The 27,945-nt window shown below is 36.4% G+C and overlaps 1 protein-coding gene across 1 annotated transcript in view; it reads right to left on the bottom strand.

Moving 5' to 3' along the window:
• Nucleotides 1–27,945, bottom strand: part of prkcaa (protein kinase C, alpha, a) — a 189,167-nt gene that overhangs the window by 72,727 nt on the left and 88,495 nt on the right. The window contains exons 4-5 of the mRNA XM_038286484.1: nucleotides 5,432–5,543; nucleotides 856–984 (exon numbers count right to left, since the gene is read on the bottom strand). Of these exons, the coding sequence (XP_038142412.1) occupies nucleotides 856–984; nucleotides 5,432–5,543 (241 nt within the window). The remainder of the gene's footprint in view (nucleotides 1–855; nucleotides 985–5,431; nucleotides 5,544–27,945) is intronic.

Here is a 27,945-nt window from a genome sequence, read left to right as displayed (position 1 = left end):
TGTACAACAGCATTAGTTAAATCTTCTGGTAACCTCTTTGCAAAGGTTTTAGCTTAAGGATCCAATGAGCGTCAGTAAAATCCTTTGTAAACAAACTGATCTAATCTTCACCTCATATTTGCCCTAATAGTTGCAAGATCAAATAAAGCCATTACAGTATTAGTGTAAGTGCATACACACTTAACCAAAGTTGTTTGTTTTTTTTTGTTTGTTTGTTTTGCTTTCTTAGTAAAAAAAAAATAGAATTTATGAAATGCTAAAGGTAAAATAACTTTGTTTGGTTGGTTTAAAATGTTTTTTACATGCACTAGGATTGGTATTTCTGTTATTGGTTACCACAATAAATTCCAACATTTATTTACACACTAATAGCTCATCCATTTATTTCTGTGTTAAACATTAGCTGTGCAGAACAAACGAACCGATTGGTGGGAACAAATGGTGAGGTTAAATGATTGAAAAGTTAATGAAAAGTTAAATGATTTGAGCACCACGAGGCATACTGATTACTTGAAGTCAAAACTCTCAATGGCCTTAAGAGTAACTCCAAACCATGAGAAGGAGTTAAGGCAGAGTTAATGAAAACTGCAATTCAGGTAAATGAAGGCATAGGATCGATTCTTACTGTTTCCATGAGGTGAAACAATCAGAAACCTGAGACAAAAACTGTCTAAATCAGTTTCTTACAAATAAAAAAAAAAAAAAAGATTCCAGAAGCATGTGACTCCATACTTCAGGTCGCACACATGGACAAGCAACAAGCTTATTTCAAATCCATTCAAATGCATCATATTCACTAGTTAAGCGCATTCAATTCACTAAGTGCTTAAGGGGGGGTGGGATTATGTTTCCTACCTGTGACCTCCAGTTTATCCACGCTGACCTCACATTTGAGGAAAAGACGCCCTCTTCTCTCAGTGTGATCGGTTCCACACAGGCTGGGAACACTCATAACACACTGGTTATGAACGTTCATATCACAGGCTGCAGGGACACAGAGGAGACAAGGATGTCAGGAAACATTTTTTACAACCTAGACATCTGACTGCAAAAAATAATAATAATTCAGTCAACCTTTAGAAATAATATATTTATCAACATTGCTATGATCTAATACAAATCAACAGTAAGCAATAAACTTGAATTGGTTCAAAATATTTGTATTGGGAAAGAGAAAGTTAAAAGCAATCTGCAAAAGTATGTAACTCTTAAATTGTTGTATGTTTTATTGCAGTAAGCTGCTTTAAAAAATAAAAAAAGTAATTCACTGTTCCCTTTTCTACATCTCATTCTGCAGACATATTTTAATCTCATGTTATGCTCGGTGGGATGATAAAACAAAAGGATTGTTTTTGGAGAAGCTGTGTGAGAGGAGATGACAAGGGTACGACCCAAATTCATCGCCGTGATGGTGCATCTACATATCCTGTCTGTCAGCCAGCCTAGCCTACACCCCCTCCGCCTCGGTCAGGGATTTAGAGCAATTACATCATTGTGTCACCGGGTCACTAGGTGAAAAACAATGGGGGGGAAAAAAATCCACTCATTTCTCTAGCATGACTTTTTTCCCCCTTGTCTTTCTGTTTTTTTGAAAATACTGAAGTAAAATATTTGATCTACTGACATAATATAATTGTAGGGCTATATAAATGACAAATAAACCTGCTTAAACTAATATTACACCTACAAACAGGAAGGAAAAGAGATCTAAATGAAAAACATTTCAGAATCAGACTCAGAAATACTTTAATAATCCCAGAGGGAAATTACTATTTTTGATGCTCTGTAGCAAATGTTCATATCCTGATTTGTTAGAACGATGCTACTGGTGAAAATTTTAACGCTTTTAGGAGGATTTTTAGGCTTTAAAGAAGAGCAAAGATGTCTGTGTGACATAGATCTATATGACAGGGTTAGATGGAGACAGATGACTAGCTGTGGCGACCCCTGAGAGCGAAAAGCTGAAAGAAGAGGACCAAGATAAATATTATTGTTACTTTATTATGAAAATAGAGAAAATAAAATGTTCATTTAGATTTCTGGCCTGCAGTTTAAAATTAAACCAGTGGCACTCAAAGTCAGGAACTATCTCTTTTTTTTTTTTTCTCTGAACTGTTCAAAATGCATGAAAAAAGAGAAACACCTGATTAAACTAGAAATGCACCCAGAGTGCAAACCTCCACAATTTTTTGCCCCCAATTGTGACATGATCTGGATCATTACCAGATCTAGATTAATTATTTCTTGGCATGAGGCAGACCTCTGGTCAAAAATTTACATAAAATAAATTCATATATTTTTTATTTATCCTGCTAATAAAACCAACAACATTCCTTTCTCTTGTGTTTGTGTCTTCAATAAAATACCTCCAGACCTTTTAATTATAATGGTGAGGCTGTCAATAGTCACTGGGATCATCACCAAAATGATATGAATTGTTCCTTGGCACGAAGGACACCTCTGATAGAAAAAAAATTCTTTAAAATCTGTCCATAACTTTTCAAGTTATCCAGTACACAAACACACAAACCCTCCTACTATCATCACCTACTTGATAAAGTTAATACATTAGTACATTAGTTTCTGCCGATCATTACGACACAACTGTCCTGGAAAACTGAGTTTTTTCTTTCGGTCAGTTTTTCGCCAGGTAGGTAGATTCTTTTTTTTTTTTTTTTTTTTTCCAATTCCTCTATTAAATTTTCTACTAAACCAGACAAATCTGTGTGAAAATTGATTGGGTTATAAAAGCAGGAATACAGGAGTCATTACTTCTATTGGAAAAAAAAAATCAAAGGCAGATAAGCTAAGGAGACTTCTGTGAACAACAAACGACCTTTAGTTTCACTAAGGTTTACTATCTAGGCAACACTTTGCACAACTACTGTAATAATGTTACTTCACAAGTGCACAGTTGAATCTGTGGGGATAGTTGTGATTCAGCCAGTTGACCATGGTTTTATCTCATTGGATTGGGCTCTTTTGATCAGACTGTTTAACCCTTAATTGTAACTTGACCTCACTGCTTCTGTTCAGTTGTTGATTAATCAGAGCTGTAGATCTATGTTAGATAAGGCTTAACAGATTTAGGAGATTGGTACGACCAGCTTAATAACACAAGCTTGGAGGGAAGAAGTTTAGATAGATATTAATAAAGACAGAAAAACTGTGATCTTCAACAAATATCTCCAGAACAAATTTCTTTGTAGAAAGTCAATTAACTTATTTGAAGAGAAGGAACTTTAGGCTTAGTTGTTTATTTAGTCTTCAGAAGTCACTTAAATAATATATTATTAAAATTTCTCTTAAATTATATTTAGGTATGTATAAAATGGTGTTAAGGCAATAAAAACAAATCATTCTTCCTATCACCAGATCATCTGTGATGGAGAAATATACATTTCAGGAAAGGATTGTTATTTAACATTAGGAAGACAGCTACTTGCTCTGCAATGGCATGAAAAAAAACAAAGAAAATGTAAATTCAATTTCCTAATTATTAGTGTGATACCAAATATAGTTATTAAAGTTATAGTTAAAACATGATCAACCTCCCCAACAAAACCATACATCAGCCTGATCCTCATTTGAGGGTGTATTAAACACAAATTTCTGTAAAACACCAAGAAAGCTAAAAATACAATAAAAAATCTAAAACTTTTATATGAAAAATATACCTTTAATCTGATTCATGTATTTATCTTTACTAGAACTGATTACTGCAACCTCTTTAAAGATGCCTAAAAAGTGGATCAGAAAGCTGCTGTTCAGGAATACTGCAGTCTGCGTTCTTAATAAAACTAAGAAAGTAGAACACATCAGTCCTTCTAATGGTTCCTCATATCTCAGATAACAGAATTTATAATACTTCAAATCACTAATTAATCACTAAATGGCTTAGCTTCAAAATACATAATGAACTTGTCAGTGGACGATCCACCCAGGCCTCTCAGCTCCTTTAACTTTAATCTACTCTGCATATCGAGAACCAGAACCTGATTGATCATGTTTTGCATTTAGTTTTAGTTCTACATATTAATAATCTAAGACTTTTTTCACATCAAATCTGTTTGGGTGAAGGAGGGATATTTAGCCCAACCTTTAGAGCTGATTGGGCGAAGCTGCACCTATAGCACCCGCCTATCATAGTTTGGTTTTAGCCAATCCTGAAATGAAACAGAAGCATACGCCATGAGAAACCACTTAATAAAGCTCTTGTTGTTCCTCTTTTAAAAAGGAAATTGAAGATTCTGATTCATGATTATAATGAATGCTTACTTTCATCATTCTACTATATGTCCCACCAGAATACATAATACTGTGGTGTGATTGGCTAACCTGTTTTAGGTCAGACTCAAACTATTTAAGCTGGAGCGACTCATAATAGATTCAGGTATGTTTGTGAACTCATAAAATAGTGCGAGAATTCAACTTGCAGGTAACATTAATCTGGAAAAAACTCCAGATTAATAAAATTAAGATAAGAAAGACTAATTTTACAGAGTGGCCTTTGACTATGCTGTCTTAAAATGATTAGTTAACCTTTTAAAGGGCACAAAGTAAAATACTTTGAAAATCAAAATTTCAAGCCAATAGTGTCATTGGAATTCAGGACAAGACCTTATTACCTTTACAACATTAAAAAAATACAAAAACTTTGATGGTAAAAATGAATGTCACTATAATAACAAGACAAGCCAACTTGCCCGAATATATTAAGAGAAATAACAAAAGTGTTTCTATAGGAAATTCATGAAAAACACCCTGAGAGTGAAAGAAACACTTTTTTTGTACATCATAAACTTAGAGTCATCAATGCTGACACTGGCACTCACATTTTTTATTTATAAACCTAAATATAATTTTTAACCAGGCCTATTAACTTTTTAAATTTTCAATTAGCTTGTTAAAACATTTTTTGACTTGTGGACTTTTTTTTCCAGTAGGAAATATATAATTCAAGTGTTAATCTAATTGGTCAAATGCCAAAATAAGATGTACAGCCATGTAGCAGTGTCTTTGCTGAATGGCTGGATATAGATCTTGTGCTTCTAGACCTCACTGAGGGATGGGGGGACTCCATTTGTAAAGGGTATGCAAGGGATCAGAAATGGTAACTTGCCCTATAAAGGGTGAAGTTTGTTGTCCCACTGTTATTTTATTGTTTGGTTGTTTATTAGTTCATTTTAATTTTTATAACAATTTTACCACTTAATTTATTTGTATTCTCTTTATTATTCATGTTTATTAATCACTTCATTACCTTTATGCCACTGCAATGTGTTTTTCTCTGTGTATTTTCCAATCATTTTTCTTTTTACATGTACAGCACTTTGAATCATCTGTCCAAGTGTGCTACTATATATAAATGGATTGCCTTGTCTTACGCTGAAACACAGACATGTTTGCAGTTTATAATCTCTTTACTCACAGTCACACTTCATGCCCTGGTGGATGAGACCATAAAGCAGGGAGCCGCAGTGATCACAGAAGGTGGGGCTCCCATAGGTGTGGATCTTGAACTTATGCTTTGTTCTGGGATCCTACAGGGAAAGAAGAGGCAAAAATAATACAGTTAAGAAGGTTACTATTTAGTCATAATTGAACAATTGGGTCAAACATCCTTCCCTCATGCAAAACATCCACAGTGTGATTCATCAAAGCAAATCGATTAAGAGATATATCTTTTTCTTGACCAAGGACTTGTGTCAGTTAAAAAAAGTACAATATTTTAGATATCCTCATTGTAACAGAAGCCTCAAAGCATTTGGCAGCAGTTCCTGTTTTGACAGTCATTTATTTTACTGACAAAAAGACTGCAGTCAGATTTATCAAACTGCATCGAACGAGTCACTCTGTGGGGGATTGCAAACTGACTTGAAGTGGGAGTCAATCAATCAGTAACAGCCTTGTAATAAATTACTATTGAGATATTTTCCTCCTTCCTCCTTATCATCAGCAGGTGTAATATCTGCAGCTGATGGTTTGAGTTCAGACAGACCAAAAGAAGACATTTCAATTCTGCTCACACGTCAAACATGAATCTTTTATAAACATGTTCTATCTTTTTAAGATTTCTATAGGGAAGGGTTTTTCAGAACTGATGCAATGAGAAGCATGTGACCAACAAACATAAAAACACTTATCTCATCTATTAAAGTCAAACGGAAAAAAATGTTCACTTGTTTTCTATTCTAAACTCTAAAATACAGCGGTAACGATCCCGTCCAGTTCTTTGATTGGCCTTTTAAATGGTCTATCTTGGCATATAGTCATCGATGCCTTCAAAGCTTTTCATTCATAATCTGCCTTCAATAAAGTGCTGCAGGCCTTTCACATAAATATTCTATCAGACGAGGTGAGAAAAAGCATTTGAGTTTATTGGTCAGAGTGTGCATTGGCATCTCATAAAAAAGAAACAGCATGTTGGTATCTAGGACAAAACCTAACAAATCCTTTGAGCTTCTCCCACACTTTGGATCATCACAGCCACAAAGTTGTATGTATATTAATGGGGGATTCCTTTTTTGTTTTGTTTTTTTATTTAATAGCAAAGTATTTTGAGGTGGAAGGAGAAAAGAGGCGATAGTTTTAAAACAACAAAAACAAAGATCCAATCTAAAATCAATGCATTAGTATTGAAAGATGAGAAAAAGAGGAAACAAAATTCCCATAGCATTATTGTGTCACCACCATATTTCAGCCTAGGGTTGGTATGTTCAGGATGATATGCAGTGCTAATTAGGGCTGAAACAATTTATCGGATTAATCATGATTAATTGATTATTGAAATATCTGTTAACTAATTTAGTAATCAATTAATAGCTAAATTAAGTATAGAGACTGTAAAAAAGGTCTTTAGCTGACAAAACAAACCACTTAGAACAGTAATTATGTTATTATATATAAACATTTTGCATTTAACATAAAAAAATGTTTTCTTCTGTCAATATGCTCTATCCAGAACTCCTCAAGTGGAATAGTTTTAGATTCACTTGGTTTAATTAGTAAAAAGTGTTCTTTAAGGAAACCTTGGCTATCCAATTATTAATTGATTGATTGAAAAAATTGTTCTATTATAATTAGAAATAATAACTATACAATGTGTAATTTTGGTCTCATATGACCAGACCACCTTCTTCCACATGTCGACTGTGTCCAATACATGGCTTTTACAAAACTCTGATTATCCTTCCTATAGCTTTGGCACAACAATGCAGAGTGTACGTATAAAATATGTCCTGTTGGGGTGCTTTGGTGCGAAGTGGTTAGCGCACACGACCCATGTATGGAGGCCTTAGTCCTCGACGCGGCCGACCTGGAATCGAATCCGACCTGTGGTACTTTGTTGATGTCTCTCCCCCTCTCTCATAGCCCCTTTCCTGTTCACCTACTGTCCAAAAAAAGAGCAACTATTGCTGTAAAAACTCAAAAAGAAAAAAAAATAAATGTCCTGTCAGTAAACTGTCCAGCCGCTGCAGCATTCTCCATTGTTACCATGGAGATGGGTGGCCCTCTTAATAATCCTTTATGAGACGTTAAAAGCTTGAGATATTGCTTCACAAAATGAGCCTTGCTCAGCGTTTTCCTCAACTAATTCCAGGAGCTATCCATAGAATGCCTTAGCCTGTGTGACGCTGTTTGTTTGCAAAAGTATGAGTCTAATATGTGTTATGGTCAAGATTCCCAAAGAATGTTAAACCTGCTCTAATAACATTCTGCAAACTTTGCAGAGGCAGGATCATTATCTGAGACAGCTGCTCACCGTGGAAGAGTGACAGCCAGCAAACAGGCCGCACAGTTCCATCAAAAATAAAATAAGTTTTAGGTGACTGGAAAAAAAAACAAAAAAAACATGAGGCTAAGGAAAAGAGAACTTTATTCATTCTGGGGCTGAAAGATGGCCGATTTATTACTGCAGTTAAGGTAAAGTTAATCGAAAAGTTTTCATTTTAGAAAGAAACACCGTGGTTTACAGTTCAGAAAACAAATGAGGCTAAGGTCTTATTCATCTTTCACTAGAACAGCATACATCATCAATGGGGAGGATTTGCTTAATCAAATAAGTGTCTGTCTGAAATAGAGAGACATATTTAAATCAAGGAAAAACAGCAACTTCTAGCAGATTAGCCAGAGGTGAAACGTCTGCCATAGATCATCGAGATATAAAGATTTAAATGAATCCATGTTATAACAGTGATGTTGTCTGATGGCATGATTTGAAAGTCAGAAAAAATCATCAAAACTTAAAGGGCCTATATAGAGCAAAATCAACGTTTTTAATCTTAGAACACTGTTATTGTGCCATCAAAATCAGGCACAGAGTGTTATTTGCTGAATTGATGCACCTCTAATTAATTCCTCCTTGTGCTGTGAAAAGGAACGTTGGGAGAATATCTTCATAAGAAGACGCCCTCCAGGAATCACCCAATTTAACCGCGCTGCACCTGCAGTAAACAACCAGCCCCTCTCTTCAATCAAGGAGGTACTATGCAAGGCAGAGAACGATGTTTCAGCTTATAGTTGAGACAAAGCAGCTCTTCTAGCAGCTATCTAATGTTAAACTTGTTATATTTATTTTTTTGACCTCAGATATCTTGGACCTGGTTCCGCCTACAGAAGTGGTGTGACACTATGGTACCATAAAATCAGCAAAGAGAGGTGGCAAGGAGTGATGGATCGCTTTTCTTCAAGGTTGAAAGAAAACAGCTGTATTTCATAACAAATTCACACATAATGCCGAAGGCATTATTCAATTATTTATTTGTATTTGTAACTTTGTAAGGCCTAAAAAAAAGCATGATATAAGACCTATAAAATCAGAATTATAAATTAATTTTTTAATCTCTTGTGGGACACTATTTTCTTGCAGTGCAACGGATTACAGAAGAGAGAAAAAATAAGACTGTAAGTACAATAGAGCAAAATAAAATATAATATAATAAGACAGAATAAAATAAGTAAAATTTCACCCTCCCCATCTAAACATTGTAAAATAAGATATAGGAATATCTGGCTAATCTCCATTTATCAACTCACTTACAGTAGTTTCATTGAGGTGAGATCAAATAGTAAAAACACAAATAGTTTCAGTTTATTTTAACAGTTAGAATATTCAAAAGGCAATAAAAACAAAGTCAGTTTAAACAAGGGCTACAAACCCAACCTAGGGTAAATATTAGTGTTAAGAATATTACATTTAAAGCAAGTTTTTTATGGCATATCCTAAATAAACAGTATCCTCCCTACTTTATGTCTGTGTGCTGAGCTGGAACGGGAAAACCCAGTGACGCCGTAAACAGAAAGTACACAGAAAGGTGTGTATACGACACATCAAAGCTGCTAACATAACGTGTAGAGAACCAGATAGAGCATCAGTTCTACTTAATGGAGCTGCAGCACTTGGTGACTTTACACTGCGGATGCCTGTTGTTACATTTATAAAGAAATTCATTTCAATCTCTGAAAATGTGGTGTATGAAGGACTCTTGAATGAAGAGAATAATGAAAGCTGACTCCTTTCTAAGTGCTACCTCATTCACACTCAAATTTTGGTGCATTGTAAATCTCTTTAGAGGTTAACAGCTTTTCAAATCAAAACGTATTTGAGTAAAACATCAATTCTCCTGTTGCAAAAAAAAGGTCTGCTGTATACTGCATTCACTTTCCAGCGTAAAACAGACCAGAAATAAATAAAGCCCTTTCCCCCCCCAGATTTACACCCCTCACCAATAAGCCTCGTTATTATGGTCAATTAGAAGTCAAGTTATAAAAAAAAAAAAATATTATCTTTTATTAAATATATATGTATACTTATATATTATGTTATATGGTATAATTTCTAGCCTGTTTGTTTATCCTAAAGTCAATAGATCAAACTGCAGAGGGGCAGAGAAGTTAATCATGCTGCATTATTTTCTTCACAAATTTATCTTCAAATAATCAGATTTTTCTGCAGTTTATGTAGATAAATATTAAATCAGCAAATAGAACCACTTGCAAGAAGAAAAAAAAACCCTCCACCTTAACGGATTTCAGAGGAGCAGCAGAAATATTTGCACCCATGCAGTGGGAGTCTTTCAAACATGCGTTATTTAGCCACCAATGCTTTGTATTTCCACCTTCCAGTTCTCAGCTCCGGTTAAAGGAATAGTACACCCAAAACATGATTAGCCTTCATTTTCTACTCACCCCCATGCTGAACAACACTCTGGAGTACTTTTTTGATATCTCAAATGCATCTGGAGATCTGGGAGGCTTCTTGCTGTCTGCTGACATTCAAATAATGGAGGTCTATGGCGCCCGAGACAGAAAGGTCCATAAAAGTCCACAAAAAACGTGTCAATATTCCTCCATACTGCTCGTCCAATGTATTCCAAGTGTCCTGAGTGGGTAGCATCCAGAATTTACTCGAAACGAAGTCATTTAGAATGTTTTTAGAGCATAAACAGTAGTGTATAGGATTTCCTGAAAGCGCACACCTGCGCGATCACAACGCTACGGAAGCCGGCAGACCAAACCAGATGAAAGTGCGCATTCAGCGTCTGCTCTGCCAATAATGCAAGCGTAGAAGAAGAAATGTGCAGTTTACCTGTGCAAAGAAAGAAACAACGAAAGAAAAATGTCTGAGGACTTCAGTGTTGAGGAAGAGCATGAGTTCTTTGCCGAGCTGAATGCGCTGGTTTGGTCTGCCGGCTTCCGTAGCGTCGTGATCGCGCAGGTGCGCGCTTTGAGGAAATCCTATACACTACTGTTTATGCTCTAAAAACATTCTAAATGACTTCGTTTCGAGTAAATTCTGGATGCTACCCACTCAGGACACTTGGAATACATTGGACGAGCAGTATGGAGGAATATTGAAACGTTTTTTGTGGACTTTTATGGACCTTTCTGCCTCGGGCGCTGGGCACCTCCATTATTTGAATGTCAGCAGACAGCAAGAAGCCTCCCAGATCTCCAGATGCATTTGAGATATCAAAAAAGTACTCCAGAGCGTTGTTCAGCATGGGGGTGAGTAGAAAATGAAGGCTAATCATGTTTTGGGTGTACTATTCCTTTAATGCTGTCAGGCCTGATCGGGCAGATGTGTTAAGATAACATTATACTGTAGCTCTGCTGTTCTGATCTACCCCCCACCCCCTTCTTCTGTTTCTGCAGCCGTTCGTACAAATAGGGAGCCTTTTCGCCAGTTTTGAACACTGTCCCTGTGATAGCTCACGTTGTACATTTATTGCCTTCTAATGAACAATAAATGACAAAAGTCAAATTACTGTAAAACCCAGAGGCTTCAAACGGCAGAACAAAAACAAGAAAACAACATTTGCAAACCTCAAAGCATCGATTGAAATAGAATTAAGCCACAATTCTTAATTATTGCTGCTATAATGCCAGAAACACTTCTGCTGTTTTGGTAATACCTATACGATTACTACGTTGGGATCACTTTCCATCTTCTGCCAAGAAGAGCTGTATCACATCTGACAAAAGCTACGAGAGGTGTGCAGGATGATGAGAGAGGCAGAAAAAGATAAAACGACAGGGGAGACTCGCATGATGCCACAGACAGCTGATCCTGAAGGATTATCCTCTCGTCTCCTCCTCTCTAACCTTTTTGTCCACCCATCTGGGATAAATAAGTTATTGCAGCTAAGAACAATACATGGCTGCTGATAAGCCATCAGTTTCTGTCAAATGCTATTTTACCTTTTAAGGAGTGAAAGATGATTTTAGGGATAATAGAAAAACATGACATAAAGTCAAAATGATAGATGTTCAAAAAATTAACCCTAAAGAGTAATTCACACCTTTCTTGACAAATTAACAAATGTTATTTGAACTACTTTACTTCATCTTAAAAGACAAACTAAACTCTAACGTGGATCCTGTTATTCGCAGCAGGTTGTTGTATTCATGAGTGTAACATCCACTTTTCACCATTAATAGGTGCAATATTGAGAGGAAGCATATTAAAAACCAGTTATAAGGCTGTATATGAGAATATGGATATAATTTCCTGAGACACATGTGGTTCTAAATTTACATAATCTAGATTCATCATTTGGAGCCACAATGTAAAAACGATGTAGAAATAGGTAAAAAATGTCTTAAGTTAATTGTATTTAACCTTAATTTGAGCAGGTAAATAACAATACTTGCCAATGGAATTATTATTTTAATTCTTAAAATAAGATAAGTAGATAATATGCAATTGAACTAAGACAATGCAATTGCTTTTACTAATATTCAATGTAAATTGTCTTGTTCCAATGAAAAAGTGTCTCAATTACCTCCTCAATTCAAGATGAAATGCACTTATTCTAAGAAAAAAAAATACTTATTGAGATTACAATGTTTTGCAGTGCAAATCTTTGGCAGTAAAGGTTATAGTTCAGATTTTTAAAAGTATCCATTAATGACTTATTAGCATGATAAGTACTATTCATTTGCATAAAGGTTCATTTACAGTAGCCTGTGTCTGAAAAACAAATCAATAAAATAATTCTTTAAAGCTTCTGTCACACTGCATCCTAACATCTGTGGTCATATTTAACAGTCATTGGACCAGCTTACCCAGGAACCTTTGGACTAAGATTAAACCTCTGAGCGGCTGTGGGTGGAAATTACTGAGATTGTGTATTTTTCTTCATGATTTTACTTTTAACTGTGCCATGATGTTATTTTTCAGTGATTTCTTGTGTTTATCTGCAGCTGTTTGTGAAGAAATTTGACTTTTTGACATTAAAAATGGAGCTTTGTTTAGTGGGGCCTTTAACTACTTCATGAAAATATAAACATCTCAAGATAGGGAATGCATATCATTATTCAAGACATGATCCTTAAATAGTCTTTAAGAGAAGTAATTGTGATTTTTTTTTTTCATCAAGTTAGATGATAAGCACAGTTAAAATTCAAAAATGTTAAATGGGTATTCCAGAAAACATCCAATATAGTTGATCTTTTTTTCTTTGGACATCTTACTTACAATGGATGTTTCTCTGGTCAGTGTCAGAATTTTGATCAAAAGATTCAAAGACACCAGAAGATGGTGATGAAACAGAAGCAGGAGCAGAAGGGGTCAGCATAACGGTGTCGGTTAATTAGCCAGGCTTTCCAGTCCAGCATAATTAGATGCAGTGCTCCATCCAGCTCATGTTAATAAACAGCCTGGCTGGTTGAAGGTGTGCAGGGTTTCCCTACACAGTGTAGTGGGAAAAGGGTTTCTAAGTCATCCCTTATTTGGTTTACTGTTGCATTACTATAAGAGAATACAAAAACCTTAATGGAGATGTTTTGTGTTTTTTTTTACTAAAAACTTTAAAACTAACACGATGACTAACTGAATGGTAAACATTTTAGCCAACTTTCAGCTGCAGTCACACTCAGTCAAGTCTATATTTAAACTTGTGTAAACCTTATATCTTACAATCAGTGCTTTTGTATCCAAACATCCAGTGAAATGATGGGGACCCTCTCAGACAGTGTGTATACCTCTAAAATTTGTCTGTCTCTACCATAACTTGAATAAAAGTAGTAGGTAAGCGGCTGTTCCAACCATTGCATTTACGCATTCTCCCAAGTGGTGCCCGACTTTACATGAGTGAATAAAATGAATGTGATTGGTCGTTTATCAAGGGGGCGGGATTGTTGTGGTGGAAGGTTCTCAAGCAAGTTTTATTGTGGCCGGTTTCTCTGAAGCATCTTGCTAACCAGTTAGCAACTTAGTGCTAGTAGGTTCCCAATGGGAAATTCCATTGGTACCAAGTAGCACTAAATTGGTAATATAGAAACGACACTGTCAATGAACGCTATGGACAGAGGAAACATGCAAAAGGAGGAGAGTTTAGTGTCGGAGGTCTTGCATGATTCTCCTCCGTCATACATTTTTTATTTAGAGGAGGAAAGCGGGGATGAAGATGTTGTGGAAGAGGATGCCAGGGCGGCAGAAGCTTGGTTTGGTGTAGAAGGCTTACAGCCGTACATGTTTGAGCCCTTGCCTCGCAACGCTGCCAGTTCTATTAGTTCTCTAAGCCTGCTGAAGACTAGGGCTGGGCGATATAGAAAAAAAGCTTATCGATAAAAAAAAATGCATATTGATCGATATCGATAATTATTGAAAAGATTTGAAACCATATTTTATGTGCAGCTCTGCCTGGACTTTTATAGTATTGCTAAATGATTTAATTTTAATAAAAAACACAAACACAGACTTCGAATTAAATCTTTATTTAACCAACTTTTTTAACCAAGAAAAATAACTTAAGAGACCTGAGTTATGTTATTAAATACTGACAAAGAATAAACTAAAGTGACCAAAATAAATATAACAAATAAAAAAATGCCCCCCCACCGCCGCCGCCGCCGCCGCCCCCGTTTCCTGCTTTAACCTGAGTTATTACTTTGAAGTTTCTGGCCCCTCAGCATTTTTCTCTCAGTTGTTAGAACTACGTGGGAAACTGCCCAGAACTGAAAATATATATATATTTTCCGAAGATTCCTCGGAGGAGAGCCGCCCCGGGGCCTACACAGCTCGTACTCCTGCGGGTGTGAGCGGCTGAGAGAGACGATAAAAAAAAAAAAAAAAAAAAAAAAAGTTGGTTTCGTTATCAGACTGGTTTTCACTGGTTCCCTACACATTTTCCAGATGACTGTGGTTTGTTTTTGGTCCGACTTGCCATGACCGAAATACTGCCAGACTGCCGAACTACAAAAACCCTTCTTTGGAACAATTTCCTCCACCTCTCCTTGCTGCGACATCTTCATGTGCTCTGTGTTGTGGTTTGAGAGGGCGGCGCTTGTGACGGCATGCCTGGGTCCGCGATTGTGATTGGTTGGGAGGAAGCAGTGACTAGCATAAACCTACATGCTAGGCTACAATGAGAAGGAAGGAAAACTGCGTTTCTTTTTTATCGAACTTTTATCGACCCTCTTTTTTTCTATTGCGCCACACGTCTATCGATCGATATATATCGTTATTGAATTATCGCCCAGCCCTACTGAAGACACAGACATCCATCCCCGTGAACACTGGGATGGAACTCAATGGGAAAGCCGTTCACAGCTCACCAGAGATGGGAAGTAACGAAGTACAAATACTTCGTTACTGTACTCAAGTAGATTTTTCTGATATTTTTACTTTACTTTACTACTTATTTTTATGGCGACTTTTTACTTCTACTCCTTACATTTTTACACAAATATCTGTACTTTCTACTTGTAACATTTTTAAAAATTGGCTCGTTACTTTAGTTTTGAATCATTTCAATGGAGTTACCATTATTATTTTTCACGTCATCAATACCAAATTCAATCTAATTGGATGGGAATCTACGTTGCATTTGACGCACCACTACAAGATGAATCGACAGATTCTGCGTTATTCATTCGCGGCAAATCATTGCAGCTTGGTGGTGGTGGCGTTAGCATAGTAGTATGGATGACGAGATGATTGAAAATGAACACAACGGAGATCTAGTCCTATTGGCAGACATCCATTTAAAATGTAGGCAACGGCATGAAAAAAGTGGTTTCTACTTTTACTTTTATACTTTAAGTAGATTTACAAGCCTGAACTTTGTTACTTTTACTTGAGTAAAGAAGTTTAATCAGTACTTCCACTTTTACCAGAGTATTTTTTAACACATGTATCTGTACTTTTACCCAAGTACGGAAAGTGAGTACTTTTGCCATCTCTGCAGCTCACTATTTATGTTCGGCCCGATGCTCTCATGCGATCTACCTGCTCACACTGTACGTCTAAAAACCATGTTGGACTCAGCTCCGCAGTGAGATGGACCTGCTCTGACTCCTCTATCAGGAATCCAAACAAATGGAAGGGGAATATTAAGCTCGCAAGAGTAAAACGTGATGCCTTGGCAATTTTGTGCTGAAAGCCTTAAAAAGAAAAGGCGACAACGTATTTGGAAAAAAGACATGGCTGAGGAAACGTGGCTACTACAGTCTGTCAATTTTACAGAAAGAACTGCCTTTTAATCATTGCATCACTGCCACGCTGCTGTGTTTACATCTGAGAGGAAGAAGAAAAAGAAGAATCCTTGTTTGCGCATGTGCCCTGAGCAATTTCCCCACGACGATTGGGAGAAAATCAAACGTTTGATTTACTCCCAACCTCACGATTCCTGATCCTTGAGGTGGTCGTGAGAGGCGGATCGCCCCTCATTACCCCCTGTACACTACATGACTCACTATCAGACTGAAAGTCAGCCCGATCGAAAAATTCTCACACGACTGGAAAATCGCCCCGAAAATCACACAGTGTACACCCACCTTAAAGTAAAATATTCTTATTTCAACCGTTGCGTATATTAGCTGCGACATATGAATCAAGATGCTATGACCGAAAAAATTTGGTCAGGATGACGTATAACTAACTAGCCTGTATAAGATAACGGGGGAAAAAAACACAGATTTTAAGAACTTTTACTGAACTGATAAAGAGTACATTTATATACATGTTAAAGCGAGAAAGATTTGACATTTAAATATGATTTCCCCACGACTTTAATGAGCCCCATAGGATTTTCTCACTCTAAAGAAATCTGTTCAAAAGTTCTCCAGCAGTTCACACCTCTGCTCCCAGGCTTTCTAAAATTTAAGTATCAAACATTAAATGATTTTTAGGCCTGAGATCTTAACAAATTTACCAGTTTTTAACCTCTGATAACCTGATTATTATGAAAATCTCCACTGATAAAAATGAATTGTAGCAAACCAAACAAATTAATGTGAAAACTACACATGCATAAAATAAAAAAAGACAATTCTTTTAATTCTATTTCATTTATTATTAAAAGCAAAATACTGATGAATAATTCAATAAATATACTCAGACTACAATACAGATAGAAAGAGATCAACCTGGTGTGAAATTTGTAACCTGAACAGAGGGGGCAGAGCGTTAAATAAGACACTCTGATTCCTTCATCTCTGACTTGTTTTATTCACCGCTATCACCACAATATCAGATAGCAAAACAACTTGCTATCCTGATGACAGCATCAGGTGATTTTTCATAAAGTCTAAATGATTATTTCACCTTGTTATACTCAACACCTCCCTAAATGCTTTCTTCTCTCTGTTACCCATCATCCCTCACTGGGAGAATGATATTTGAATTGGACTTAGCAGAAAGCTCCTCCCTTTACCAGATTCTGAGTCATCCTATCTTGCGGTTCACCTGTTCCTCACTTACATGATAAACTGCAGATTAGCACTTTTTTAAATAAGTTATCTATAGATAACATCAAAAATGATTAATCTTGTAACTCTGCCGCCCCAAATCTTGAAAACACAACCACCGGTTTGAACTGAGCTCTTTGCAGCAACTCTGCTGATTCATGTATAGCAATACAATTTTTACAAGTGCAAAATGGTGCATGCACAAAGGTTTTAAAAATTCTAGTAGTTGCTTGGGGAAAAAAAGGCAAGAAACTCCACTTCTGACTATATTTACAACTGAAATGAGATATGAGTTAATATAAAACATGGAGGGCATAATAGATCCAGCAAAGTCACACTGAACCATTAACATATCTTCGAACACAAATACAGTTGTACTGGGGCCATTCCCCAAGGAAGACACAAAGTTAGCAACTGATTTACACTCTTATGCTTTTTCTGGATCTTTTAATATCTAATAAATATGACCAGGACAGATTAGTTGAATATGGGCCCTCACCTGTGTCATCTATATTTTGTTGATACCCGGTCGACCCTCAAGTTAAAGTGTTTATTCATCAGACAATGCAGGACATAAAATAAATTTGACACCTCCACATAAGGTCATAGGGTAAGAGCTATTGTATTTAATAATGTTAATCATTTAAATAATGAAAAACTATTGGGAAAAAAATAAAAATTGTAACACTTTGAAGCATGAATTGGCAGTCACATTGCAAGGTACACATTTACAAATAGAAATATTGCTACTTTTTAAATGTATTGAATTAGTGTCGTGTTTGGTTCTCCATACATCCTGCAGTCACAATTAATCCTATTTATAGATTTCTGACTGTGTAAAATTTTTAAGATTTCAGCTAAAAAGTTGAGGTTCTACAGCTGGATGTTTTTTTAATTCACAGCAGTTTACCTTCCGTCTGAATTTGCAATGGACGCACCTCACATTAGTCCTGGCCGATTGGATCAAATTAAATACAGCACAGACTCTTAGTGATACCAATCGGCCCATTTCTAAGTATCATTTCATAAACAACAGATCTCTGACCACTGAGTTTGGAAAAGCACTACCAAACACTGACAGCCTGCACAGAGAGCGGGCTGTCAGTAGGTGAAATCTAGGTGCACCTGCAGCTTAAGGCTGGTTCGTCAGGTGAGAGTCGTGCTTATATATCCAAATGATGGAGCCTGATCCACACTGGAGAGGAAGATTCGGGCTCCATATTTCCTGGTCTACCTGTAGTGCAGTAAGCAGCTTAAAACTCAAAGAAGCTGCATCAGTGACCAAATTGAGGAAGTGTGTGGTGTGGATGTACTTTCCTGATACTGCAAAAACAAATTTGGAGAAAATCATAACAGGTAAGAATTTTATTTCAATTACATGTCAGCCCTATTAATTTCTCCAGGAACACGTTTAGTGAAAAAAAAAAAAAAAAAAGAACAAAAATTCTTAGCTAAAAAGTTGATCTGATTTTGTTTTTGGGCTCCCGGAGGCCCTAAACAACTGACCCAGGTGTCCCTCCAATGTCTGGTTATGAACTAAACCAATACAAAGCTCCATGATCTTGATGAAGAAATTATACCAATAGCTGCTTTTTGATTGAGAGGCAAAATTTTGTAGAAAATAAATTTTTTTTTCCTGCATCAGTAATAAAGAAACCTTTAAATTATCCATCACTTAACTTCATGCAAGAGGATTTCAAATATTACGTTACAATCAACACTAGGAAAAAAAAAACTGTTGTAATTCCCTGAGTCCTAATTAATACATGCAGTATGTTGTGTTTCAGATAAAACAAACGCTTTTATATTAAAATAGACAGATCTAGGATTCAAACTGCTATAAGGCCTACATTCTCCTGTTACTAAAAAGAGATGTGTAGAGTGGATAAAAGAATCCATTACATAAAGGAAAGCATTCACCACATCACTGCCATGATTTATGACCATCCCTTAAAGACTGGAAGAATAATATGCCTTTTGATGCGTTATCTAACCTTCCCTCACATCTGCTTGCTGGGAATAAGGATTATTCGTCTATTTGACAAACAGATGTAAAACGCCAATCAGCACGACATACATAGAGCCACAACACTATCGGCCACACACAGCAATGCTGACGCTTTGAATCGCCAATTACCCAAACGTCTTAGGATGAAAGAAAGCCTGAAAAGACTTGAAAAACATGACATCGCTTTCTCTGTTGATGTCTGTGATGTCCCTGTTAATGACAATCATTTCATGATGCATTGGCACAAAAATAACTATCTTTCTATAAACAGCCGCTATCAAAAAAGATTGAGCCTTTCTACAATATTTCTAATTCACGATCTGTTTTATCTGGAAATTCATAAAGCACCATAGAATCATAGAGGTCTACAGGTGTCACTAATTTTAGGATAAAATAATTGATATTCATCGATGAAGATTGTGCAATAGATTGGGAAAACAACAATATGGAGGTCTCTGAAGCAGACCTGTGCTGTTAGTCTTGGTAAGCTTACTATTATTAGCATATAAATCAGCAGTGTCTGCCTTTTACTAAGCTGCTGAGTGCTTGGGGTGGGGGTGCATCAATTCACAGAGGATTTACCTTGCTGTGCGCTATCAGCTAACACATCTGTCCACTACTGAAGCTGGGAAACCTTGCTGACTTCCTGATGGATGAGGTAACTTACACAAGCTCTGATTATTTTACTGCATTTCTTAGTGGGAAGTTTGAAGACTTATCATGTTATCAGTTGAGTGGTGGATGAGATGCTCACTGAAGTTTTCAAATAAGTTTTTTTAAAGCTTTAAAAGAAAAAGGTTTTCTAAAATGTGGAAATAAATCAAAGTTGCAAGAAGTAAAAAGGGATTTTGGATGCTTTAAGGCTGCAAAGAATAAAATAACAACGTAAGCATCATGGATGACTGGTGAGTCAGAAAAAGCAAAGTGACACCAATTTTTTTTTTTTTTTTTCCAAGCTGCTGTATCCAATCTATTAAGCTACGCTGGTTGTTTCCCTGCTACGCTTTTCCCAAAATGAATATTCAAGGGAACATTTGAATGCATATTCCTTTGAATAACAAAAGGTCCATGTTTTCATTTAAATACTCAATGCAGCCAATTTTATATTATCACATTTAATTGTCAAAATATTATAAATAAAATTCTACATAATTGAAACAACTAAATTTTACTAAATCTGTCGATTTCATCAGGACAGATCGATTAAAACTCAAACATAAGAGTTCCCCTAATGACTGTCCTTTTTTAATTTTAGAGAGAACATATTTTTATATGACCTTATGCAAAAGTAGTAAGTCTATTGTGAAAAAAAAGAAATATATTTAAAAATAATTAAAATTTATCCGATGTACTGCCATACAAAATGTTTTTTTTTTATCATTAAGATGTTGGCTCATTAGAAGAAACATGGACACATGCTGTGCGTGACAGCATCAAGGTCAGAAAAGGACAGAGCTGTCACAGCTGTCACACCGAGTGGAAGGTGATGCCACTGTTTACCAGCTTCTATACCAAAGATTCCTCCTTTTGGTCAGATTACCAACACCAAAGGCCAGAACTAATTGGCTCATCAGACACGGGCCATCTGGCAGGTACTTAATAATAAAAATAAATTTACCACCTGTTTCAAAAGTCAAATCTAACTGTCAGCATCTTGGCTGCCTTGTTTCTGCTCCAACATGTTAACAGCTTAATGGCTCAGCTCTGTTTTCTTTGAGCTTTACTCTGCGGTTGGAAGTGCAGAGAGATAATATGCTGGACTTTATGTTGGAAATCAAATACATTAATATTAATACATACTATTTTCAGCAGATATAAATCGGTTTCTTTCATTTATTTTTCTTGAGAAATATATCAAGGATTTTTATAATTGATGAGCAAAACTTGTATGCTAAGAGTCCTGGCATGCAAAGATGTTCACAAAGACCATTTTTCCTAATTGAATGGTGTCTGCAGCTTCATGTTTTAAACTTTCCTTTTCAAACAATCTATTTACATAATAAGTTTACATAATATATCCTTCAACATAAGTGCAAGAAATCACAGCTAATATTTTGACCCTGCTGTCACTTTTCAAAATTTTTATGTTTCACTTAATGTTAAGAGTGTGAAAACCCACATAAAACTACTGCCATAAATATCAAATGAACTAATGTTTCAGTCTGCGACATGGAGTAAAAAGAAGGAAAGATTGGATGATCAATTAGCCAAAGATAATAACCACTTCCTCAGGTTATCATTGTGATAGTTTCAGATAAGCGGTGATGTCAATGGTTGTGTGATGCTAAAATGGTTTTGTTATCTTCAAAAAAGGCAATTAGCTCAATATACCTTCTTTAAAATTGAAGACAATAATACCAACCATCAAACAGGAAGCACAGGAAAACCTTTAGATATTTCACTGTTCTACTAATAGTAATAAGTAGAGAGGACTCTATCTTATACCACATTTACGCTACCCTTTAAAACCATGCAGAGAACGGTCTGACCATGGGAACCCATTTAAACAGTTGGGTGTAAATGGAACACAACTGAATTGGACCTTGCCAGACACAACCATACTACAGTAATACTAGTTTAACAGTAGGGCTCGGCACGGTTCATCTTTGGATCGGTTCTCTGATAACAAAGAGCACACGAACAGAATGCGTCATCTACTATTTACAGTTAACTTACTCTTTTCAGGTGTTTTCTGCTGTGTCCGGCTTCTGATTTCACAGATCTATTAACCTGTTCTCAACACAAACTTTATCTCTGCCTTTTAATTATAAATGGTATCAAAAGAGCGTGGTGCGACCTGGGACGATGCCGAGAAAGATAACTTCTTCGCCTGAAATTCTGCAAACAACAAAATATCGCAAAGATGAAGCAACATAAGTTCCTGAGTGTTATGTCCGCCCCATTTTTCTTTGTGTAATTCCCACCTTGAGAGCTATAGTATCGTGCACTGCCGCTAAGAGGTGAGGAACCGGGCTAACAGATTGGTTAACAGATCCAAGCTCGGTCCGAGCTCGGCAAGGATCGTTTTCAGAGGGCTAGTGGAAATGGGGCATTAGTCTAAACCACAGGAGCAGTAGTCAGTTGACCCAATTGTAGCTTGCATCATACTATTTCACAAAAGGAGATTTGGTTGGTAAAGCTTTATACTATTCTTACACATGATGCAGGTTTAGTCCTAAAACTGTTTACAACTTCTACTGTGCATTTAGCAAACCTAAGGACAAACTAGTTCTAAGCACCTACAGGTCATGTTTTGCTCTTTGATCTTCCTTAAGCCGGCATACACTGTGCGATTTTTTGCCCTTTTCGGGTTGACTTTCCAGTCGTGCGAGAATTTTTCAATCGTCCCGTCTTTCAGCCTGATCATGCATTTTGCATCATCGTTAACGAGGGGCAATCAACCTCTCACGACCACCTCAAGATCAGGAATCATGAGGTGGTGAAGTATACCATTGTGGGCAAATCGCTCAGTGCGCAAACAAGGATTCTTCTTCTTCCTCTGAGATGAAAACACAAAAGCATGGTCAGGGTGCGAGTGAAATGGAGTTCTTCCTGTAAAATTGACAGACCGTAGTAGCCACGTTTGCTCAGCCATGTCTTTGTCTAAATACGTCGTTGCCTTTTCTTTTTAGGGCTTTCAGCCAAAAATTGCATAAATTGTCAAGGCAGCGTGTTTCTCTCTAGTGAGCTTCATATTCCTCTTCTACTAGTTTGGCTTCCGATAGACGAGACTGAGTAGCACCATCTAACTGCGGAGCTGAGTCCAACGTGGTTTCTAGACGTACAGTGTGAGCAGGTAGATGGCATCAGAGCGTCGGGCTGAACAGTGTCAGAATATGCATCGTGAGCTTGTTTGTCGTAGTGTGAGCTGCAGTTGCATGTAGTGATTGAAAAAAATCGCACAATGTATGCCTGGCTCTATGCCTTGTGGTGAACTGAAAGGCCCCTAATAGAATAGAGTGTTAGAGTTACTCCACCAATATTGCATTCCTGAACCGTTTGTGATGTAGATAGATGAGACAAAGCAAAGAAAACTGCATAAGAAGCAGAAATCCATAGTATGCTGTGACAGCAGACAGGGTGCATTTTTTTTCCAGGTTGTCTGGTTAAGATATGCTCTCTGATCAAATGATAACTTACTAATAATGGAACACATTCACCATCCTTGCATTTAATACAAATGTATTTGAAAAGCCTTGTGAGAATCACAACATAAACTAAGTCCTTCTCCCCTGTCATAAAAATTCCCTCTGCTGATCACAGAGCATGCAGCATAAAAGATTTGTAGTCACTTTATAGGATAAAATACAGTTTTGTTTGGCAGCATCTCCTTTTAGTAGCGACAACATCAGTTAGTTATGGTTAAGGCGGGTGTTTTAATAAGCAGTCTGTGATAATATTGACACAAACAACTATGCAGTTATGGGACTGTGAGGAAGCAGTGAGTATATATATTGACTGAGGCTCATTGATTTTTGAGAGATCTATATGCATTATGTGAAGGGCCAATGTGACGTATAATGGGAGGGTTGTGATTGAATGTTTATTATGAAACTACCATCTTAAAAGCACTATGATTGTCTATTACAGGATCTGAAATAAAGCAGGGCTTTAATTCTATGCCACCAAATCTAAGGAAATGTTTTCTTACAAAGCACAACTTTGGTTCTTATAAACTAATTACCTCTGGTGTCGCATAGAGTAAATACTAATATAAGTATTTACTCTATGCGACACCAGAGGTAATTACCACATTTGTCAGGATCTAGAGGAAAGGCCATGGAGACCAACAACTGTGTTTTCAAAGTTAGTTTTCATTCTGATGTTTCTAATAGTTAATATGCAGAATAAAATGAGCTGAGTGTCGCTTTTCTCTCTCCTGATTATTTTTTAGATCACCTGTCAGATAATGTAAGGAGGACTTATTGAGCTCACAGCTGCTATTTTCCTCTGAATTCATAAATGTCATTTCCAAGTAAGTAGCTAAACATTGTTGGTCTTCTAATATCATCAGCTCGTGTCGATGAAATCTTCCTCAAACACTGTGTAACTGTTATCACTGATGACAGTGATCCAATAACAGTCTAGATTGTGAGGGATTCACAAACGGCACATTCGCCCTGTCCAAGGAAAACAGCAGCACTGATCTCAATAACTAAACATATACTGTTGCTTAAAAATGTGTGTCTAAGGAGAGAGCTGGTGGTGTTTGTTTCTAGAATCCAATCTAGCACAAAATATGAGTTTTACATGTTTGATAAGTAAAAAAAAAAAACCCTAGAATGTTCCAAGAGGATATTAAATCCCCTATGAAAACTGCATTATTAAAAAATACTTAAGAGTCGCTGAAGCAGGACTGGACATCAGATATTTGTTGTTAAGAAGCCTCAGTGGGAGTGATGGAATGCATTCAAGTGGGCTTCAGGGCATAAATTGTGTGAGACACTAATTTAGGCAACTACAAATACGTGTTTTTGCATAATAAGGAGTAGGTTTTTCAGGAAAATAAAATGACAAAGAATTAGCTTTGTAACAACGTGTGATGGAGCTGTTGGTCTGTGTCCCTCAGCCCTTAAATTGAGCACCACTGTATTGATGACGCTTCTCAAGGGAGCAATGCAGCAGAACCTGGATAGTACCCACCCATCCTCTGTCCTCCATTATATATAAAAACCTACTTAAACGTCTCCAGCCCTCCTAAAACCAAAGCTATGAACAAACCCCCCAGTTGAAAAGCAGCAACGTCATACAGCATTAGCATAAAAGACGAGCCATCTGCTGGTAAGACCCAAGAGATTATAAATATCATGAGCAACATGCCTAGGGGACCCAACCATTGCATCAGCTATCACTCAATTTGTTAATACTGCAGGCAATGGTGTAGCTGGAAAGACCAAACCTTTGTTGCTGTTGTCTTGTCTATTTATGGAAACTTCAAAAGATAATTATCTGAAATGTATCAGAGCAAACAATGGGATAAACATAGACTTAAACCTCTTGAAAAACCTAATCCTTACTTAAGTGGATTTAGCATAAAATATATTAGATTTTTCCAAACAGACACCAAAGAGCATTATAATTAGCCAAGTGAAAGCTCTCTTTAGTCAATGAGTATATCATCCTGTTACAATTCAACATGTGGAGATAATCATTTAAGGCACTTAGAGTAGCAAATTACACCCAGTAGTTTTAATGACTGTGTGATAGAAGCAAGGGCAGATGGCAGATGTTAATGTGAGCAATCAAATGCAGGCTGAGATATTCTGTGTGCCTGTGGAGTCCAGTGCATTACTTTTTTTCCCCTGATATCAATGGTGTTTTGCATAATGACTGAGGAAATTACTTCTTCCTCTTGCCTTTTCCCACAAACAATTCTTAGTGCAGCAGCAGTTTCTTTTTTTATGTTGGATTTTATCTGGAGAAGCAACCACAACGGAAATGAGTACGTCCAAAAATAACTGAACATGTTGCAACAGAAATTATGATTTTATCAAAACCATTTGAATTTTAGGTGGCCATTGAACACAATTCAATAATGCCTAAAATGTTGTTTGTAGTTGTTACTGCCGGAAAGAGACAAAAAAACCTAGAAGAAAGTAAGTCGGTTGCAGTTTTTCTTCTCAATAAGCAGGGACACCTGCAGGACTTTATGTTACACACCTGCAAGGATTTAGAGATTCCTTTTTTTTTAAGAAATTAGACAACTTAATTTTTTTTTTCATATATTGTGATTAGTTTATTGTTGAACTATTGAAATAAAATATTTTTTGCTAACATATATAACTGATCTTTGTTTTATCAATCTAGCCACCATAATTAATACTATAAATTTACATGATTTATATTATTTCAAATACTGTCTTTCAATTCCTAAAGTTGCATTTCTCACAAGAAGAAAAACAATAGTTATACAGTCAACTTTGTTTTAATTTAAAATAAAAATGTAAATGTAAATGTGGAATAAAAATTCCACTATGTAGAAAAAAACTATTCTAATGCATGTTTTTAAACAGATACTCATAAGATCATTCTAATTTGTAAAATGGAAATGTTATACTTCTTTCCTTATAAAACCATTCCTGTGTGGATGGGACTCAGAGATGTGCGGTTTAAGGTGAATAATGCACCAGCATCACCTTTCATTCTACATAATTTGATAGTATAGCATTATTATTTTATCTTCCAATATCTCATGTTGAAACATTCTGGAGCATGAGTGTCAAAAAATAATGCTAAACAATGCCATGTTAAAGTCGTAGGTAAGCCATATTTAAATATCAAATCCTTCTGGCTTAAACATGTATATGAATGTACTCTTTATCAGACAATATTGTCCCAAAATTTAGAAAATGTATATATTTTTTTTTAAATCCTGTCTTAAAATCTGTTTTTTTTTTCCTGCTTTTTTTATACAGGCCAGTTAGTTATACATGGGCCTGAACACCTAAATTTGGCCAATCATATATCAATGGTCATCTGTCAATTAAATTTTTTGGTCATAGCATCTTGATTCATATGTCGCAGCTAATAAACGCAACAGTTGAAATAAGAAATAAGAATAATTTCCTTTCCCATTGAGTTCCGTCACAGTGTTCACGGGGATGGACGTCTGTGTCTTCAGCAGGCTTAGAGCTAACAGAACTGGCAGTGTTGCGAGGCAAGGGCTCAAACATGTACGGCTGTAAGCCTTCTACACCAAACCAAGCTTCTGCCGCCCTGGCGTCCTCTTCCACAACATCTTCATCCCCGCTTTCCTCCTCTAAATAAAAAATGTATCATGGAGTTGACTCATCCACGACCTCCAATACAAAACTCTCCTCCTCTTGCATGTTTCCTCTGTCCATAGCGTTCCTTGACAGTGTTGTTTCTAAGTCACCAATTTAGAGCTACTTGGTCCCAATGGAATTTCCCATTGGGAACCTACTAGCACTAAGTTGCTAACTGGTTAGCAAGATGCTTCAGAGAAACCGGCCACAACCAAACTTGCTTAAGAACCTTCCACCACAACATTCCCCCCCCTTGATAATCGACCAATCACATTCACTTTATTCACTCGTGTAAAGTCATGCACCACTCAGGAGAATTCAGAAATTCAATGGTTGGAAAAGCCGCTTCCCTATATAGCTATAAACATTGCGTTTACACTGCTGTAAGATTTACTCACATTGGCATGCTGTGTGGTTGGAGTGACTGATTAAGCGTGGCAGTAAGGCCTGGTTTCTAATTAGTTTAAATTAGAAACTAGGCCTTACTGTTTTTTTATTATAATTGTTGATGATTGAAACTTTATCATCAAAATAGTGAGCTGATAAACAAAACAAGATATTGATTTCACAGCAAACGTTAAGTGTCTCTTCACAATGTAACCATTTTTCATCCTTCAAGTCAAAACAGTAACACATACACTTCTTAGATGTAAACGTATGTTATGTTTCACAGAGTGTATTATTTTCTTCACATTTAGACTTAAAAGGGAATTTAAAATATGGCCATATGTGTAAAAGCATATTGTATTCACTGTTTTAAGATTTAAGATACACTTGCTGCTTAGTCAAACACCATGAATGCATTTTAATTTAAAAGACAAATTATATGATAAACGTAAAGCCCATTGGCATCAATTTGCCTTTCATTCTGTGTACCTTTGTTTAAATGTGTCCACATTCGTGAGTGAAACTGGGAAAATTCGGCTCTGGTGTGGAAATGCTTTAGTTTTTGGTGTTACTAGAAAAATTATACAT

This window comes from Cyprinodon tularosa, unplaced genomic scaffold (genome assembly GCF_016077235.1).
Source record: "Cyprinodon tularosa strain WSP-4 unplaced genomic scaffold, ASM1607723v1 ctg226, whole genome shotgun sequence".
NCBI lineage: Eukaryota > Metazoa > Chordata > Actinopteri > Cyprinodontiformes > Cyprinodontidae > Cyprinodon > Cyprinodon tularosa.
This window is presented reverse-complemented; position numbering and strand designations above follow the sequence as displayed.